The sequence below is a fragment of the Schistocerca nitens genome, chromosome 9, assembly GCF_023898315.1.
Source record: "Schistocerca nitens isolate TAMUIC-IGC-003100 chromosome 9, iqSchNite1.1, whole genome shotgun sequence".
Classification (NCBI taxonomy): domain Eukaryota; kingdom Metazoa; phylum Arthropoda; class Insecta; order Orthoptera; family Acrididae; genus Schistocerca; species Schistocerca nitens.
The window spans coordinates 38,785,359-38,803,760 of record NC_064622.1 but is presented as its reverse complement, the minus strand read 5'-3'; the positions used below and the strand labels follow the sequence as shown (position 1 = coordinate 38,803,760).

General features: G+C 46.0%; 1 protein-coding gene across 1 annotated transcript in view; it reads right to left on the bottom strand.

Annotated features, from left to right (window-relative positions):
• The window catches only part of LOC126202959 (translation initiation factor IF-2-like), a 138,068-nt gene extending 121,394 nt beyond the window's left edge, over nt 1-16,674 (bottom strand). The window contains exon 1 of the mRNA XM_049937079.1: nt 16,516-16,674. Within this exon, the coding sequence (XP_049793036.1) occupies nt 16,516-16,527 (12 nt within the window). The 5' untranslated portion in view covers nt 16,528-16,674. The remainder of the gene's footprint in view (nt 1-16,515) is intronic.
• Between the last annotated feature and the right edge of the window lie 1,728 nt (nt 16,675-18,402).

Genomic DNA, 18,402 nt, shown 5'->3' with positions numbered 1-18,402 from the left:
ATGATAACGAGTAAAAGATACGTAGCAGTCGCCAATTCTAGGTGGTAATGGTATATATAGGGAATAGCCAAAGGATATTTCAAAATGCTTCGGCCGCGCGGGGTAGCCGTGCGGTCTAGGCACCTAGTCACGGTTCGCGAGGCTGCCCCCGTCGGAGGTTCGAGTCCTGCCTCGGGCATGGGTGTATGTGTGTGTTGTCCTTAACGTAAGTTAGTTTAAGTAAGGTTAAGTAGTTTGTAAGCCTAGGGTCCCATGGTACCTTACCACAAATTTCCAAAAAAAGATTCGCTCTGTTTCATATGAGTTTATCTTCTGTATGAATGAAGATATAGACTTGCGATAAATTTTAGCTTATGAATCGACGACATAGTTTCACCTTCGTGTTAGGTATATGTTCCCGGTTCATGTGCTTGCCGCTAGAGGCTCCGTTTCCTGCTATTTCGCTTGCTCCCTAGTTCATTACCCAAGTGTCGAGTCGAGATAACCGTAAGACAACTAGCAGTGACATTTTGCGTTCTCTATTTCTGCAGGTGGCATTCAGTTACGATTACCCGGAGTCCAGTGTATAGACACAGTACCTGATATAGTTCAAGGCGTTCGACAATGGCACCAGGAGTTTCAAGACACTGGTTGGGAAACTGTTTTTGTCGCACTGATGTCACCGTACTGACTGGATGCATCCTGGGTACCGAAAGTGAGCCAGCAGCAATATGAAGACGCCTACTGGCAACAATGTGAACAGGCTACTTACATGTTACGCCTAAGTAAGGGTTTAGTTTCGCTGCAGAATCTAAAATTCAGCCCAACTTTAAAACTTCATTCATGTGGGAGATACTGACTTATGAAGCAGGATGATTGCTTTTACAACACGTTGTACAATCTGTGCCTCGTGAAAAATTCTGCGGGCGATACGTTCGCAGCAGTAGAGGCAGCCAGGGTAAGAACCTCCTAGGGCTCTCAGCCAACACGTAACGTCCGACATCACACTCAAGGAAGCCGGTTGAAGGGTGGCCCAGCAATCCGAGTTGCGTAAACGCGTGCAGTCGCGCGTGCGGACCGTCTGCAGACTGACGAACGGGGGCCAACTCGAGACGCACGGCGCGGTTGCCCAACCCGGCAGCGGCGCAGCCAAAACATAGCAGCACGCCCACGGAGAACAGTTGCCACACTCCGCTACGGCTTATTCGCCCCCATAGCGGCAAATGCCATAAGCGGCGTCATGTGACGACAAAACTTAGCAGGGCTATTCTGAAAGTAAGGAACGATCGATCGGGAAAAGGAAACACCAGTGAAAATCAAAACTGTTTTATTTGCAACAGTTAGCTACACCTCCCTGATACTTCTCTGTATAGTCGCCGCTTCGACTTAGACATTTATCGTAGCGTTGTACCAACTTTTCAGTACCCTCGTCATAGAAGGCAGCCTCCTGTGATTTCCGACAATTATCTACGCTGGACTGTATCTCGTTGTCTGTCCCAAAATATTATCTTCATAGACAGCGGTTAATTTCCAAAGAGATGAACTCTGAAAGAGCCAAGTCGGGGCTTTATGGTGGGTCATCGAACACTTGGCATCTAAAACGCTGTAGGAGGTTCTTTATTGCCTCTACAGTGTGCGGCCGAGAGTTATCACGAAGAAGGAACGCATGACACATATGTTATGCGGGATTGTATGAAATCAGGCGAAATCTCTTACCACCATACATACTTGGTGGGGTACATTACTTCCTAAGCATCTTTACGCGCTCACTGTGGTCTTAGAACTAAGGAGAGCGACGTGACGCTATTTATTGGCATACTAGAGACTGACCAACACATCTGTACGGAGTCTCATCATTTGCGGTGGGTACTACTTACCCTCTTCCCGATGTTATTCAATCTGTATATTGAGCAAGCAGTGAAGGAAACAAAAGAAAAGTTCGGAGTAGGTATTAAAACCCATGGAGAAGAAATAAAAACTTTGAGGTTCGCCGATGACATTGTAATTCTGTCAGAGACTGCAAAGGACTTGGAAGAGCAGTTGAACGGAATGGACAGTGTCTTGAAAGAAAGTGAAACGTGGACGATAAATAGTTTGGACGAGAAGAGAATACAAGCTTTCGAAATGTGGTGCTACAGAAGAATGCTGAAGATTAGATGGGTAGATCACGTAACTAATGAGGAGGTATTGAATAGAATTGGAGAGAAGAGGGGTTTGTGGCACAACTTCAGAAGAAGAAGAAGGGACCGGTTGGTAGGACATGTTCTGAGACATCAAGGGATCACAAATTTAGCAATGTAGGGCAGCATGGAGGGTAAAAATCGTAGAGGGAGACCAAGAGATGAATACACTAAGCAGATTCAGAAGGATGTAGGCTGCAGTACGTACTGGGAGATGAAGAAGCTTGCACAGGATAAAGTAGCATGGAGAGCTGCATCAAACCAGTCTCAGGACTGAAGACCACAAAAACAACAAACTACTTACCACTTGCAGTTCACGTCCTCATGTAAGCCTACACCCTGCTAGTGACCTTATAGTGTGTGGCGGAGGTTACTTGTGGCACCACTGCTTTTTCCCTCATTCCGTGTTCCACTGGCGAATGGTGTCGATAAATCTCCCTAGGAACTCCAATTTCTGTGATTTTTTTGTCGTTTTCATTTCGCAAGATCAGTGCGGGAGAAAGCAATATGTTGCCCGTCCGACTCTTCTTGCGAGAGCGAACCTCTCCGTGACGCAGAACACCTCACTTGTAGCGTCTGTCAATAGAACATCTCCGTAACGCCCTCGCACTTACTTAACGATGCCGTGACGAAATGTATCGCTCTTCTTCGAATCTTCTCTATCTCTTCCATTAAGGCTACCCAGCATGTATCTCTGCCTAATGAGCAATACTCAGCAATCTGTTGTACATATATTTTCTAAGCCTGTTCTTTTGAGGATGAAATACATTTTCTTAAGATTCTTCCAGTGAATCTTGTAATGGTTCTTTATTTACGTGACAATTGCGGCACTCCAACCCCAGTTTTCAAAACCAGTAATATCCTAATACTTTACTGCGAAGTAACAGAAATATTTTTATGACAATATTCACATTTGGTTTTGTTAATGTGTAGGTACTCCGATGTATCGATATATTACAGTGATATGGTTCTTGTGTGTATTCATTTCTGTGAGACTGTCATAATCTTTGACTTACTTGTAACCGTTTTGGGGCGAATGCACACAGAGCAGTCTTTGCTTCACTTTGCAGAAGTTGTTATTTCGCTTTGTAAAAGAACACTTAAGTCTTGTGTTTGGTTAAAGTGGAAATTAGATGTATGAAGATTGATACAAAACTGTTTTCTTGATGATGTGACAATTAAGAACAAGTATATGTGAATTTACAAGAGTTTAATAAAAATGTGGATCGTGAACAGCAAGTCAAAAATTATTTCTACCATACCATTGTTCTGATCTGGGATTCTTTGATCATTAAGAATTTCCTGAAAAACACATTTGTTAGGTCTTCAAATATTGCTAAAATACAGATCTGGACCTCCTATCAGTGAAAGTGGAATCACCCTAGAATCAACAAGATGAGCCACAACAACTTCGACGAATTCTACGTGGGAATCCATTCAAGATAAGTGCCGAAATTAATGACTTTTTTACAGTGACATCATTATTTCCATTCAGACGATACCATCCACAGTCAATAACTTTGTTGTTGCACGATAAAGCGAACGTAAGCTGCGTGAGCAACATTATTAATGTAATTTCTAACCCACTTTGCAAATGGTGGTATTGTTAGAATCTCAACCCAACATGTTCTTTCTTACACCTGTTTTTATGTGTTCATTGCACTTAACGTCTCTTCGGACGGTTATTCCCAGATATTTGATGGTTCTTACTATTCCTAGTGATTTATCGCCAGTAGCGTAGTGGAACAGTAACGGATCTCGTCGCTCGCTTATTCGTGTTCAGCAGCATCTGGCGAAAATGCTCTTGAATCATGTTTGATACAGTCATTGTTCTTTCGACTGTTTTGGTTCTTATCTCCAACTTGTGCTGTCGTATGTATAGTCATCTACAATTTGTTTTGTTTAGTTTGTTCTTGGTCTGTCTTTAATATTTTTTTCCCCTCTACTTCTCATTGCAAGACCAAGTTAATTATTTCTGGATGATGTATAGGATGCCACACTAAGTTGTCCCTTCTTGTGGTAAGGATCTTCCAAACACTTCTTTCCTCAGATGTCCCTTACAGTTATTCCTCGTTTCTTAATTTATCTGTCCGATTAATGTGTAACAATTCGAAACAATACTACATTTCAAATGCTTCCGTTTCTTCTTCAGCTTTACGAAGGACGAGCTTTCACCTTCACGCTTTGCTCCAGATGCACAATTTCAGGAAATTGTTAATGATATCCATACTCATATCTGATATCAATGGAGCCATTTTATTCAAGAAAATATCCTTCGGCCGGGCTAATCTACATCTGATAGGTACACATTGCATTTTCGGCCTCCCCGCTACGCCTTACTTCCTGGGTAGGAGAAATATTTCACTTTTTCCACTGTTGTGCCGTTCCATTTTTTGATATTAAGCAACCTGTCCTTAAACTGAACAAGCTCTATGCTGTGTTTCTCTGACTAGCTTGCTTGTATGATTTTCCAAAAGGAACTCCCGATCACGTAAATTTGAGTGCCATGTATATATCCATTTGTCACCTGTAGGATCACAAGCAGGTAGAAACGAAGTTGAAACAGAGTTAAAGATAAATGGACCATACTTCAAATCACAGCAGATACAGTGTCCAAAACAGCTCTACATGGCTTTGCAAAAGAACTAAATTAACTACTGTACAATTAATGGCAATTAGAGAAGGTCCTATGGCTGCTTCTGATATTCCAGTGATTGTCAGTGATTAATGAATGGAGGGGCACGAATGACAATACCGTCGACAGGCAGCAATTAGCCGCCAGTGAAGTCGTAGTATGATTCTGCGCCAAGAGTGTCAATTTACATTGATTCTATAATGATAATTGCACTGGATGCTAGCAGTATGTGTTGGTTTAGATCGTGTAGGATAACAGGATGAAGTGGCGCTAACTTGCATTAAAGACTCTCCCTAATAGCGCTGGAAATCCGTCCTTTGCAGAAAAAATTAAAGGATGTTTCATAAAGATGTCGGCAACGACCTTGCCGCAGTGGCTACACCGGTTCCCGTGAGATCACCGAAGTTAAGCGCTGTCGGGCGTGGTCGGCACTTGGATGGGTGACCATCCAGGCCACCATGCGCGTTCCCATTTTTCGGGGTGCACTCAGCCTCGTGATGCCAATTGAGGAGCTACTCGACCGAATAGTAGTGGCTTCGGTCAAGAATATCATCATAACGACCGGGAGAGCGGTGTGCTGACTCCACGCCACTCCTACCCGCATCCTCCACTGAGGATGACACGGCGGTCGGATGGTCCCGATGAGCCACTTGTGGTCTGTAGACGGAGTGTTTTTTTTTTCTTAAAGATGTAGGATATTGTTAAATAAAAGAATGTTAGATCTTTCAACAGTGGAGAAAGCTTCCATCAAGTTTTTCTCGTGTATAGCTTTGCTTAGACAGAGGTGTAGTGGGAGAAGTATAGTAGCTCAATATGATAAATTTGTGGGAAGCTATGCTTACCGAATTGCCGAAAGACTCATTCGGAATTCGCCTGTGCTACTAACCGGGAAACCCAAATCAAGTTGGCTGGGAAAAGAATTGTAAAGGATTTGTCTACAATACGAAACCGCAGTTTACCACAGGGACAACTGGCCTGTAGATTCAATGATTGACATCTCAAGTAGTTGACTACCCACCAAAATTATTTTATCTGCGGGGGTCAGTGGGCTCTTGTCGAATGGCTAAAACGTATGTTCAGTAAATTAACCACAGCGTAGCTACATTTAAGATGCAACTGACTCACTGTAAAATGTAAACTTTCATGGCCGGACATGTTATAATTAACAAAATTTTCTGGGCTATTGTGCTGTGGTGGAATAGATTTCACTTTGAAACCCGACCCTTCGTTTCCAGCTGCGGAGGACATTTTCAAGGGGGATCGTAGCTTTGTTGATTGTCCGATTCACACCTTGTCTGGCTATTGACTACAGCAAAATTCTGCTTCCGGGAGCTTCTGCGCGGTGGCGTGATGTCACATATTTCGAATACGTGAGCGCAATCGGACGTTGTCGACTGTTATCATCCGCTGTTGCTATCGTCCCATGGTAGAAAACTGGTACACATCTTCTTCAGCACCGGAATCCCATTGTCATTCAGTTTCACGCCCTCCTCCTTCCTACAGAAATTCCTGAGGTGTTTTGCAATCTCTTACCCTGAGAGGCTATACAGAGATGCCAAGAAGATTGCAAAACACCCGAGGAATTTCAGTAGGTTCAGATGGCTCTAAGCACTATGGGACTTAACATCTGAGGTCAGCAGTCCCCTAGACTTAGAACTATTTAAAACTAACTAACCTAAGGACATCACACACATCCATACCCGAGGCAGGATTCGAACCTGCGACCGCAGCAGCAGCGCGGTTCCGGACTGAAGCGTCTAGAACCGCTCGGCCACAACGGCCGGAAATTTCAGTAGGAAGGAGGAGAGCGTGAAATTGAATGACATTTGGTTTCCGGTGTTGAAGAAGATGTGTACCAGTTCTCCACTATGGGATAATAGCAATAGCGGACGACGGCAGTCGACAACGACCAACCTCGTGTATTCAAAACATTTGACGTCACGCCACTGTGCGGAAGTTCGCGGAAGCGGATTTTTACTGTAGTCAGTAGCAAGCCAGGGTGTGAATCGGACATTCAATAAAGCTACGATCCCCCTTGAAAATGTCTTCCGCAGATTGATGCGAAAAGTCAGGTTTTAAACTGAAATACATTCGACCACGGCGTAAAAAATGGTTGAAATGGATCTGATCACTATGGGGCTTAACATCTATGGTCATCAGCTCCCTAGAACTTAGGACTACTTAAACCTGACTAACCTAAGGACATCACACAACACCCAGTCATCACGAGGCAGAGAGAATCCCTGACCCCGCCGGGAATCGAACCCGGGAACTCGGACATGGGAAGCGAGAACGCTACCGCACGACCACGGGCTGCGGTCTACCACGGCGTAATAGCCCGTAACGTTTTATTAATTGTAACTGACACATTGTTGCTTACTTCACGTGACGCAGTTACATTCTTGTGCAGCCGCTCATTGGCTGAATTGTATTTTACGTGTGATGTAACGTCTTTGAACTGAGCTTGAAATAACTATAATGGAGTGAACCACGTCTGATGCCGAAAAGAGTAGTTCCTCGGGTTAATAGAAAACGCTAGTCTGACGGACGAATAAAATAAACGCATTGTGTTATCACATTAGGTGAATATCGCTTGAGGCTCCAAATAGCTCGTTCGGTAAGGAGCCACTGACGACTTTTTTGGCTTCGCTTAACACGTCAAATGCAAAGGTGTACAGCCAGTCAGCGTTCAATGTGCACATGATTAGCATAATATCATTTTGGTGTTATTATGTTCTTTCAGTTGGTCCCGGCGGAGGTTCGAGTCCTCCCTCGGGCATGGGTGTGTGTGTTTGTCCTTAGGATAATTTAGGTTAAGTAGTGTGTAAGCTTAGGGACTGATGACCTTAGCAGTTAAATCCCATAAGATTTCACACACATTTGAAAGTTTTTTTCTTCTGTTAGTTACAGGATTTGACTGGTACATCACTTGCAAGGTCTGAAACCAGCTTGTTGAGGGATGAGTTTCAGATCGATACAGTCTACCATGCAGTACAAAATGATGATCAAGTCCTCTCTTTGGCACTACGCGCGAGACTGGACGACTCAGATCTCGTACAAGATTCTTAAATAAGGCCATTGAAGAACCAACACATGACTATCCAACACATAGGTAGTGCCTGGTGGCAGCACAACAAACTGAACTGCATGAGAACAGGAGTGGCCCCAGTAGAAACAAACGTGATCGGGTGGGGTCAGGGTAACGTGAAAGACGCCAAGTGCGACTGTGGTGCTGTGCAAGATATGTAACACCTGGCCCGTCAAAACTGTCCCTACAGAATCATCCTCGACGATATATCGCTGGACAAGAAAGATGCCCTGGAAGTAGTCCAATGCTGGGCCGAAAGACTATGACTGGTTTCTGGACACGAAAAGGTAAATTAACGTTACTATGGATGAAACAGCGCACACAACACACATTTCTTGAAAGAAACTATATGGACCACAATGTCGTGTCCTCAAGGCAGGATCTATATCGGCGCACCTTATTTCCTTATATCCGCAATCAGCACGGCGGCCATTCAGATCCCCTTTCGTCCAAAACGCTTGCGCTTTTCGGCATTTCCCACGATCGCTCACGGCAAATACCGTCGTGCTCCAAGCTGAAAGAGAAAGCCGACTTCATTCCTCTAGGCAAGTTTGTACTCTGTCCCTAATGACTCCGTCGTTGCCGGGACATTACACCCTAATATTCCACAGTCCACCCAGATTAGTGGAGTGAACATACTGGTAAACACACTCTGTGCATAAATAACTCTACTCGCACCTCTCTTATCAGGCCAAATCCACCAGTGACGATGCATTTCTCCTATTCAACAGTGCTTTCTCCGTCGTGAGAACTTCAGCGTCATCACTTTTTTTTAGCTTATGTAACTGTAATGAAGTGTTACAATGAATGCTGCTTGAGTCTCTCCGCGGATAGCCATGGAGAATGATACTTCGCTGGGTTTGACTTTTAGCTATACAGCATAGCATCGGAGGTTTTTAGAAGCATCACCATTGTCATCATCAGTAGCAGACGCAGAAATTCGACATACACTGCTGTGTACCACAAGTTCCATCCACCGTTCACTGTAAGGTGGCTTGCAGAGTATAGATTTACATCACCTGATCAAAAGTGTTGAGAGACCTATAAGTGGACATTAATATGGTGAGCCCTCCCCTCGGCCTTATTACGGCCTGAACTCTGCTGGGAGGTGTCTGTAAGTATCTGGAGGAATGGCAACACAGTCTTCATCAAGTCTAAACCAGAGTACGTACTGACGTTGTACCTTAGAGTATGGAGGAAAATCGATGCCAAAGGCATTCGATTGGGTTCTAGGGTATCTGGGAAGGCCAGTCCATTTTAAGAATATTGTTGTCCAAAAACCTTGAGTCACAGATGTTCGTTTATGACAGGTTGAATTGTCATATTGAGACAGTTGTCGACTTCGAATTGTTTCTCTACTGTACATAGTACTTAATGCAGTAAAATGTGTTCATATCATTACACATTTAGCGTTCGTTTCTTTTACCTTAAGCTCAGTATGTGGTTTACATCTGACCATTTAAAAGACCTCATTACGTTAGCAGAACCACCTCTGTGCTTCATTCTTGGCACTGTGCTTGACGGCAGCTGCCGTTCTTGAAGCACTCATCAATTGCAAACAGTTATATCGGATTCTCACAGGCTATAGCGTGATTCGTGACTCCAGACCACTCGTTTCCAGTTATCCACTGTCGAGTGGCGTCAGTCTTTACACGACCTCTGGGGTCACTTAGTACTGTCTACAGAAATGTGTGGCTTATGAGGAACTGTGCGACCATTGTACCTCTAAGGACAGTCATAGTGTTAGCAGGTGTCTTGCTAGGACTTTGGAGCTGACGAGTGATTCCTTCCGCTGGTTTCATGCGATTTTTACACTACTGGCCATTAAAATTGTTACACCACGAAGATGACGTACTAAAGACGTGAAATTTAACCGACAGGAAGAAGATGCTGCGATATACAAATGATTAGCTTTTCAGAGCGTTCACACAAGGTTGGCGCCTTTGGCGACACCCACCTAAAACGTGCTGACATGAGGAAAGTTTCCAACCGATTTCTCATACACAAACAGCACTTGACCGGCGTTCCCTGGTGAAACGTTGTTGTGATGCCTCGTGTAAGGAGGAGAAATGCGTACCACCACGTTTCCGACTTTGATAAATGTCGGATTGTAGCCTATCGCGATTGTGGTTTATCGTATCGCGACATTGCTGCTCGCGCTGGTCGAGATCCAATGACTGTTAGCAGAATATGGAATCTGTGGGTTCAGGAGGGTAATACGGAACGCCGTGCTGGATCCCAACGGCCTCGTATGACTCATCTTATCCGCATGGCTGTAACGGATCGTGCACCCACGTCTCGATCCCTGAGTCAACGGATGGGGACGTTTGCAAGACAACAACCATCTGCACGAACAGTTCGACGAAGTTTGCAGCACCATGGACTATCAACTCGGAGACCATGCCTGCGGTTACCCTTGACGCTGCATCACAGGCAGGAGCGCCTGCGATGGTGTACTCAACGACAAACCTGGGTCACGAATGGCAAAACGTAATTTTTTCGGATGAATCCAGGTTCTGTTTACAGCGTCATGGTGATCGCATCCGTGTTTGGCGACGTCGCGGTGAACCCACATTGGAAGCGTGTATTCGTCATCGCCATACTGGAGTATCACCCGGCGTGATGGTATGGGGTGCCATTGGTTACACGTCTCGGTCACCTCTTGTTCGCATTGACGCACTTTGCACAGTGGACGTTACATTTCAGATGCGGTACGACCCGTGTCTCTACCCTTCATTCGAGCCCTGCGAAATCCTACATTTCAGCAGGATAATGCACGACCGCATGTTGCAGGTCCTGTACTGGCCTTTCTGTATAGAGAAAATGTTCGATTGCTGCCCTGGCCAGCGCATTCTCCAGATCTCTCACCAACTGCAAACGTCTGGTCAGTGGTGGCCTAGCAACTGGCTCGTCACAATACGCCAGTCACTACTCTTGACGAACTGTGGTATCGTGTTGAAGGTGCATGGGCAGCTGTACCTGTACACGTCATCCAAGCTCTGTTTGACTCAATGCCCAGGCGTATCAAGCCCGTTATTACGGCCAGAGGTGGTTGTTCTGGGTACTGATTTCTCAGGATCTATGCACCCAAATTGCTTGAAAATGCAATCACATGTCAGTTCTAGTATAATTTATTTGTCCAATGAATACCCGTTTATCACCTGCATTTCTTGTTGGTGTAGCAATTTTAATGGCCAGTAGTGTACAAACAACCTTCTGACATACTCGACGGCCCACGTATGTCAGTACGTGAGGTCAGGTCTTGGTTTAGCTACGGTTGTACCTTCGCGTTCCCACGCCCCCGTCACGTCACCAACAGTCGACTAGTGCGGTTCTAGAAGGGTTGAAATATTCATGGAGTATTTGTTACCTGGTGACATCCATTGAGTAGTCCACGTTCGAAGGCAGTGAGCTCTCCTGTCCGTCCCAATCTGCTGCTACGTCTTCTCTACTGACAACAAAATTCTCTCCCGCTCCTTTTGTACTGGCGGATACGACTCTCCTAACATCTAGTGAGAAATATCGCATTACATAAGGGTGATCAGATAGTGCAGATGAAGAAACGCCTGCCTTAGCATTTTCAATACTTTTCATTCTTGTGCCGTAAGCACTCACGTTGCTCCAGCGTTATTTTTCTAAAGTCATATACTCACCTGCCGTCAGGTTCCCGTCTCGTTATTTTTTCTTACCTCTTTAAATCTACCACAGAACTTCCTTGATGCGTCTAACTTACTTCCACCTGGCTTCACATCCCGACCATTTCAGTTTCCTTCTCATTTCGGTCATATTAATATCTTTCAGTGGAGCTTGTTCCCTTGTACATAAACTTGTTTTCCATATTCGCCTACTAATTATCAGCATGAATCTTTAACTCACTCCTCGACGAAGACTCAGTTTTTGAGTTGACTTCGAATTAACATCTTATTTTGCACGTTCATAAATCAAAACGTGAAATACACACAGGTTACAAGTTTGTCTTTGTTTCGGAAACCATATTTAGTTACAGAAAGTACAATAGGTCACTTTCATCCTTTAATTCTTTTCTCATGCACAGAATTGTTGTATTCAATTATGGTAATTACAGAAACCGGTAAACTGGTTATATGATTTCGTTGTTAATCTGTACTTACAGCTGAAAACTTTATTTTACAAGATGCCGCTACACGGAAATCGCATTTGCTGACAATTATGAAGATGATATCACCGTACTTATGAAGCGAGGCTTTTGGGTAACTATCTCAAATGTAGCTTCCCTGCAAGGATACTAACTCTCTGGGGACACAAGATACTCAAGCCCACACAGTGGAAGCTTTAATATCACTGAAGGAGCCACATTCCTGAACAGTACTTCTTTTCATGGCTCTGAGCACTATGGGACTTAACATCTGTGGTCATCAGTCCCCTAGAACTTAGAACTACTTAAACCTAACTAACCTAAGAACATCACACACATCCATGCCCGAGGCAGGATTCGAACCTGCGACCGTAGCAGTCGCGCGGTTCCGGACTGCGCGCCTAGAACCGCTTCTTTTCATGAAAGTCCGTGATTAACAGAAGGCGAGCGGTCGGGAGCCAAACACAAACACTTTCTTTTAAGTGGTCTCAATCCTACAGAGTGACCTGTCGAGAAACACATCAATTTTTTGCTTTGCCAGTACCTTCCTCCTAGATTCCATACTCCAAAGAGTTTCTCCAGTTTGTCTTAATGAACTCGGAGTTCGAGGAAGACGTTGACGCTTAAAAGCGAGAAACGAGATGTTCCTTGACTGCTCATTCGGTGACATAACGGCCGGCGAAAAGAAAGTGTTTGGATTCGCATAGTGAGAATGTAGTTTCAATGAGATTTTCCCTAATTCATCAGAACTCGTAAAGCCACAGTGTCAATAATTTGGGCATGTAGCAAAGATGAACGGAAGAGGGAGCTGTGGTGTCACCGCCAGACACCACACTTGCTAGGTGGTAGCCTTTAAATCGGCCGCGGTCCGTTAGTATACGTCGGACCCGCGTGTCGCCACTATCAGTAATTGCAGACCGAGCGCCGCCACACCGCAGGTCTAGTCTAGAGTGACTCCCTAGCACTCGCCAGTTGTACAACCGACTTTGCTACCGATGGTTCACTGCCTACATACGCTCTCATTTGCAGAGACGATAGTTTAGCATAGCCCTCAGCTACGTCATTTGCTACGATCTAGCAAGGCGCCATATTCAGTAATTAGAATGAATTCTGAACACACAATGTTGTGAATCATGTACCGTCAAGAGCGACGTTCATCATTAATGTATTAGAGTTAAGTATCAAACTAATTACGTCCGCTTTCTGAATTCTAATTCCTTGTCATGTTCCAGACCTCACGTCAGTATGTATCTTCTAACCTCACGACAGCCTGCGTGAGATAAAACGCGTGCATTTCGGCCTCCATTCGTAACACGGTGTTGGCTCTTCAGCCAACACAACAGAAGCAACGTCGTGTAGTTGGGACTAAAGAAGCCGGCTGGAGTGATCGGCGAAACGCTCGACATTTGAAAAGGAAAGATGCCACTATTCGATAGTGCTGTCGCCGGCCGCGGTGGTCTAGCGGTTCTAGGCGCTGAGTCCGGAACAGCGCGACATCTACGGTCGCAGGTTCGAATCCTGCCTCGGGCATGGATGTGTGTGATGTCCTTAGGTTAGTTAGGTTTAAGTAGTTCTAAGTTCTAGGGGACTGATGACCACAGATGTTAAGTCCCATAGTGCTCAGAGCCATTTGAACCATTTGATAGTGCTGTCAGGGAAGCCTGAACCATGGCCGAACACAGCATCAAAAGGAAGCGGGCGACGGCAGAGAGTGAAGACAGAGCATTCGTCAGAGAGGAAATCAGAGCCCCAGATTCATCATTATCGTCGATCCTACGTGCAGCTGGCGCTTTACTGACCACAAGGACCATTAATAGATGGCTCAGAGAAAAAGGGCTGAACACACGGCTATCCTTGCGCCTACTACCATTGACCTATGTACACCGACAAGTACGTTTACAGTGGTGTCGACCACATTCGGCCTGGAATCTTATGGACTGGAGTAGACTTGTCTTCATTGACGAGTGCCAGTTCTAATTGAGTTCCGATGACCAGGGAAGACATATCTGGAGCCACCCCAGACAGCAGTGGGATAGCAGCCTAACTGTCGTTCACCATACGGGACAACCAGAAATGGTAGTCTGGAGTATACTTTCATTTCATAGCAGCACCCATTTGGTTGGCATCCGCGACAACCTTACAGCAGAGCGGTACGTCGACGATATTCTACGCCCCGTTTTGTTGCCCTTCGTGGCAAGCCATCTTGGACTACATTTCAGCAAGATAATGCCCGCCTGCACACAGCGAGGGTCTCTAGCTTGCTTGCCAAACCTTACCCTGGCCAGCAAGGTTGCCAGATCTCTCCGTAATTGAGAACGTTTGGAGCATTATGGGCAAGGCCTACCAATCAGATTTTGACGATTTAATGTGCCAATTGGACAGAATTCGGCACGAAATCTCTCTGGAGGACGTCCAACAACTCTGTCAATCAGTTCAAATGGTTCAAATGGCTCTGAGCACTATGGGACTCAACTGCTGAGGTCATTAGTCCCCTAGAACTTAGAACTAGATAAACCTAACTAACCTAAGGACATCACAAACATCCATGCCCGAGGCAGGATTCGAACCTGCGACCGTAGCGGTCTTGCGGTTCCAGACTGCAGCGCCTTTAACCGCACGGCCACTTCGGCCGGCTGTCAATCAGTGCCACGCCGAGTAACAGCTTGCATGAGATCCAGAGGTGGACCAACGCTTACTGACGTCCTCAAGTTTGGAAGCTCTTTCTCACGAATGAGTCACCCAATTTTTCTCAATTGTAATCATTTATTTGTCTGTACATGTACCGATTTCCTTCCCATTCGCATAATTCCTTCGTGGTGCTTATTTTTCATTGTTATTTATTTATTATCTATGAGTATAGTTACTGTCCGTTACCCTGCAGCTACAAAGACGTGAAAATATTTGTGATCAGGAAGGCAAGTTTATTGTTTTGTCGAGAGCTGTCATTAAAGACAGACAAACCACTTAACTGGAGGTGGACAGGGGGAAGTATACTGAACCATACTACGAACTACCAAGAATATTTTCATATTTACGTTAACGTTCTTATCGTAGTGAGCATGACATTTAAAAAAGTCCCTCAGATTACCCACAAAAGTAATCTGACATTGGAAGTAGCCGGCCGGTGTGGCCGTGCGGTTAAAGGCGCTTCAGTCTGGAACCGCGTGACCGCTACGGTCGCAGGTTCGAATCCTGCCTCGGGCATGGATGTGTATGATGTCCTTAGGTTAGTTAGGTTTAATTAGTTCTAAGTTCTAGGCGACTGATGACCTCAGAAGTTAAGTCGCATAGTGCTCAAAGCCATTTGACATTGGAAGCTAGCTTACTACGCTTGAAGAGAAGCTGGATAGATATCTTTCCTGTGAAGAATATTAAAATTATTAAAAATGTCAACTGATGTCATGTGCTATGATTTAAAATTATATTTTTAAACAAGTTTAAAGCTCTGTAATTATTATAATTTCTAGTGCAAAATTTCAATTCTAATGAGTGAAAAATATATAATATTAGTACTTTTTAAGGGTGGCGACAGGAAAAGTGTAATACTGTATATTCACGTGGTGACCATGTTTTCCGAAGATAGAAAAATGCTAAGTATCCAATGAGATGGAAGCAGCTGTGCTTGTGTTGCAAAAGCCAGTTTGCCAAGTAACAACATTAACGTGTTGTATGTAGGTAAGAGATTGTATATGGGAGTCTAAATACGTCTCTGAAATGTCAAGAAAGCCGGCCGAAGTGGCCGAGCGGTTCTAGGCGCTTCAGTCTGGAACCGCGCGACCGCTACGGTAGCAGGCTCGAATCCTGCGTCGACCATTGATGTGTGTGATGTCCTTAGGTTAGTTAGGTTTAAGTAGTTCCAAGTTCTAGGGGACTGATGACCTAAGATGTTAAGACCCATAGTGCTCAGAGCCATTTGAACCAGCCAATATCAAGAAATATTGCTATTTTTGTAGTTGAGAAATTTTATGACAATTTCTTCGAAGTGGGACTTTGAACCTGTATAAAAATAACAAGTGACGTGAGTTTGCTTTATTTAGCTATAACTCGTAAACAAAATATACATGTTTCAGTGAGCCACCTTATATTTCTCTATGTCAATTTAATCATCCGAATATGTACACAGAAGCCGTGATCAGCTGGTTTCGTGTGATGTATGGACAAATGAATGCAGCTACCGCAAAGAAAACAATACATTGTAAACAACTGTCTTGCCAAATGTGCAAATGCGGTTAATTTATTTAGCGATGGGCTTACCCACAAATTATAAACTAAAATAAAAGGTTTCACTACACTGATAGGTCATCAGCAATATTGTTACGCATCGTCTGAAAAGCAAAGAAGGAAATTCATCGTTCTTAGAGCGATTACGTTGTTTAATTACTTTTGTTAGAAGTTCGTAACAAACTTTAAATATTTCACTACTTGTGTGCCACATTAGGAATCTTAGATGCTTTCTGTAGAGTCATATATGGAATAAACACAGTGAGATATACTGACGAGTAAGGAAGGGAGCCCTTACCTGTATCCCCATGGCAACGTGTACCCTCTACGGGAATGTGCTCCTTGTCGTCCTTGGTCCTGCGGACAGCAAAGCTCGTGCGCTGTAGTGGTGTGCGAAGTCCTTGCTGGTCGGAGATCCTGCTCGCAGACCGCACGCCAATATTGTGTCTAGCGCGACGGCTGGCCTAAAGCTTTTAAAACCCGTTCCTCGGTTCGCCGTTTCGTAAAACAAGAGTAACAAGGCGCCGCAGGGCAGTGGGTGCTGCGGAGGGCGGGAGGGGGTGGGAAGGATCGCTGCGGCCTCTCCGTCTCACTCCCTCGCGGTTCCGCGCGCCTCGCTCCGTCTTGCTCTTCACTGCCTACCTCCTCCTCCTCCTCCTCCTCCTCCTCCTCTGCTAGCAGGTGCCGGTGGGCGCGCCCACCTCTCGCTCCCCACACCGCATCGTCGCTGCAGCGGGCCTCACACCAGTGAGGAGGGGGAGGGGGAGCGTTGCCTTGACACCCACTGTTGCCGGCAGCCAGCGGCGGTTATTCAACCCGGCGCTGACGCAGGCGTTCGCCGGCAGCCGCTAAGGAGTGCACAGCTGCTACCGGCGGCCTTCCGCAACTCACGTGTGCAAAGGGGCTCGGCAGACGTGTCCTTAGCGCTAGGATTTCACCCGGAACAAGTGCCGCCCATTCACCCCCCTCCACGCCCGTCCATAGTGTAAGGCCCTCCCCTAAACAGCCGCCAGTTCCACAAACTGGAAGCTACATCAAAGTTGTTATCGTCACAGTCCATGTTACACTGTGATGAGATTCAGTAATGATAAGATACTTAAGTTTATCTGGATAGTAATACACTCCTGGAAATGGAAAAAAGAACACATTGACACCGGTGTGTCAGACCCACCATACTTGCTCCGGACACTGCGAGAGGGCTGTACAAGCAATGATCACACGCACGGCACAGCGGACACACCAGGAACCGCGGTGTTGGCCGTCGAATGGCGCTAGCTGCGCAGCATTTGTGCACCGCCGCCGTCAGTGTCAGCCAGTTTGCCGTGGCATACGGAGCTCCATCGCAGTCTTTAACACTGGTAGCATGCCGCGACAGCGTGGACGTGAACCGTATGTGCAGTTGACGGACTTTGAGCGAGGGCGTATAGTGGGCATGCGGGTGGACGTACCGCCGAATTGCTCAACACGTGGGGCGTGAGGTCTCCACAGTACATCGATGTTGTCGCCAGTGGTCGGCGGAAGGTGCACGTGCCCGTCGACCTGGGACCGGACCGCAGCGACGCACGGATGCACGCCAAGACCGTAGGATCCTACGCAGTGCCGTAGGGGACCGCACCGCCACTTCCCAGCAAATTAGGGACACTGTTGCTCCTGGGGTATCGGCGAGGACCATTCGCAACCGTCTCCATGAAGCTGGGCTACGGTTCCGCACACCGTTAGGCCGTCTTCCGCTCACGCCCCAACATCGTGCAGCCCGCCTCCAGTGGTGTCGCGACAGGCGTGAATGGAGGGACGAATGGAGACGTGTCGTCTTCAGCGATGAGAGTCGCTTCTGCCTTGGTGCCAATGATGGTCGTATGCGTGTTTGGCGCCGTGCAGGTGAGCGCCACAATCAGGACTGCATACGACCGAGGCACACAGGGCCAACACCCGGCATCATGGTGTGGGGAGCGATCTCCTACACTGGCCGTACACCACTGGTGATCGTCGAGGGGACACTGAATAGTGCACGGTACATCCAAACCGTCATCGAACCCATCGTTCTACCATTCCTAGACCGGCAAGGGAACTTGCTGTTCCAACAAGACAATGCACGTCCGCATGTATCCCGTGCCACCCAACGTGCTCTAGAAGGTGTAAGTCAAATACCCTGGCCAGCAAGATCTCCGGATCTGTCCCCCATTGA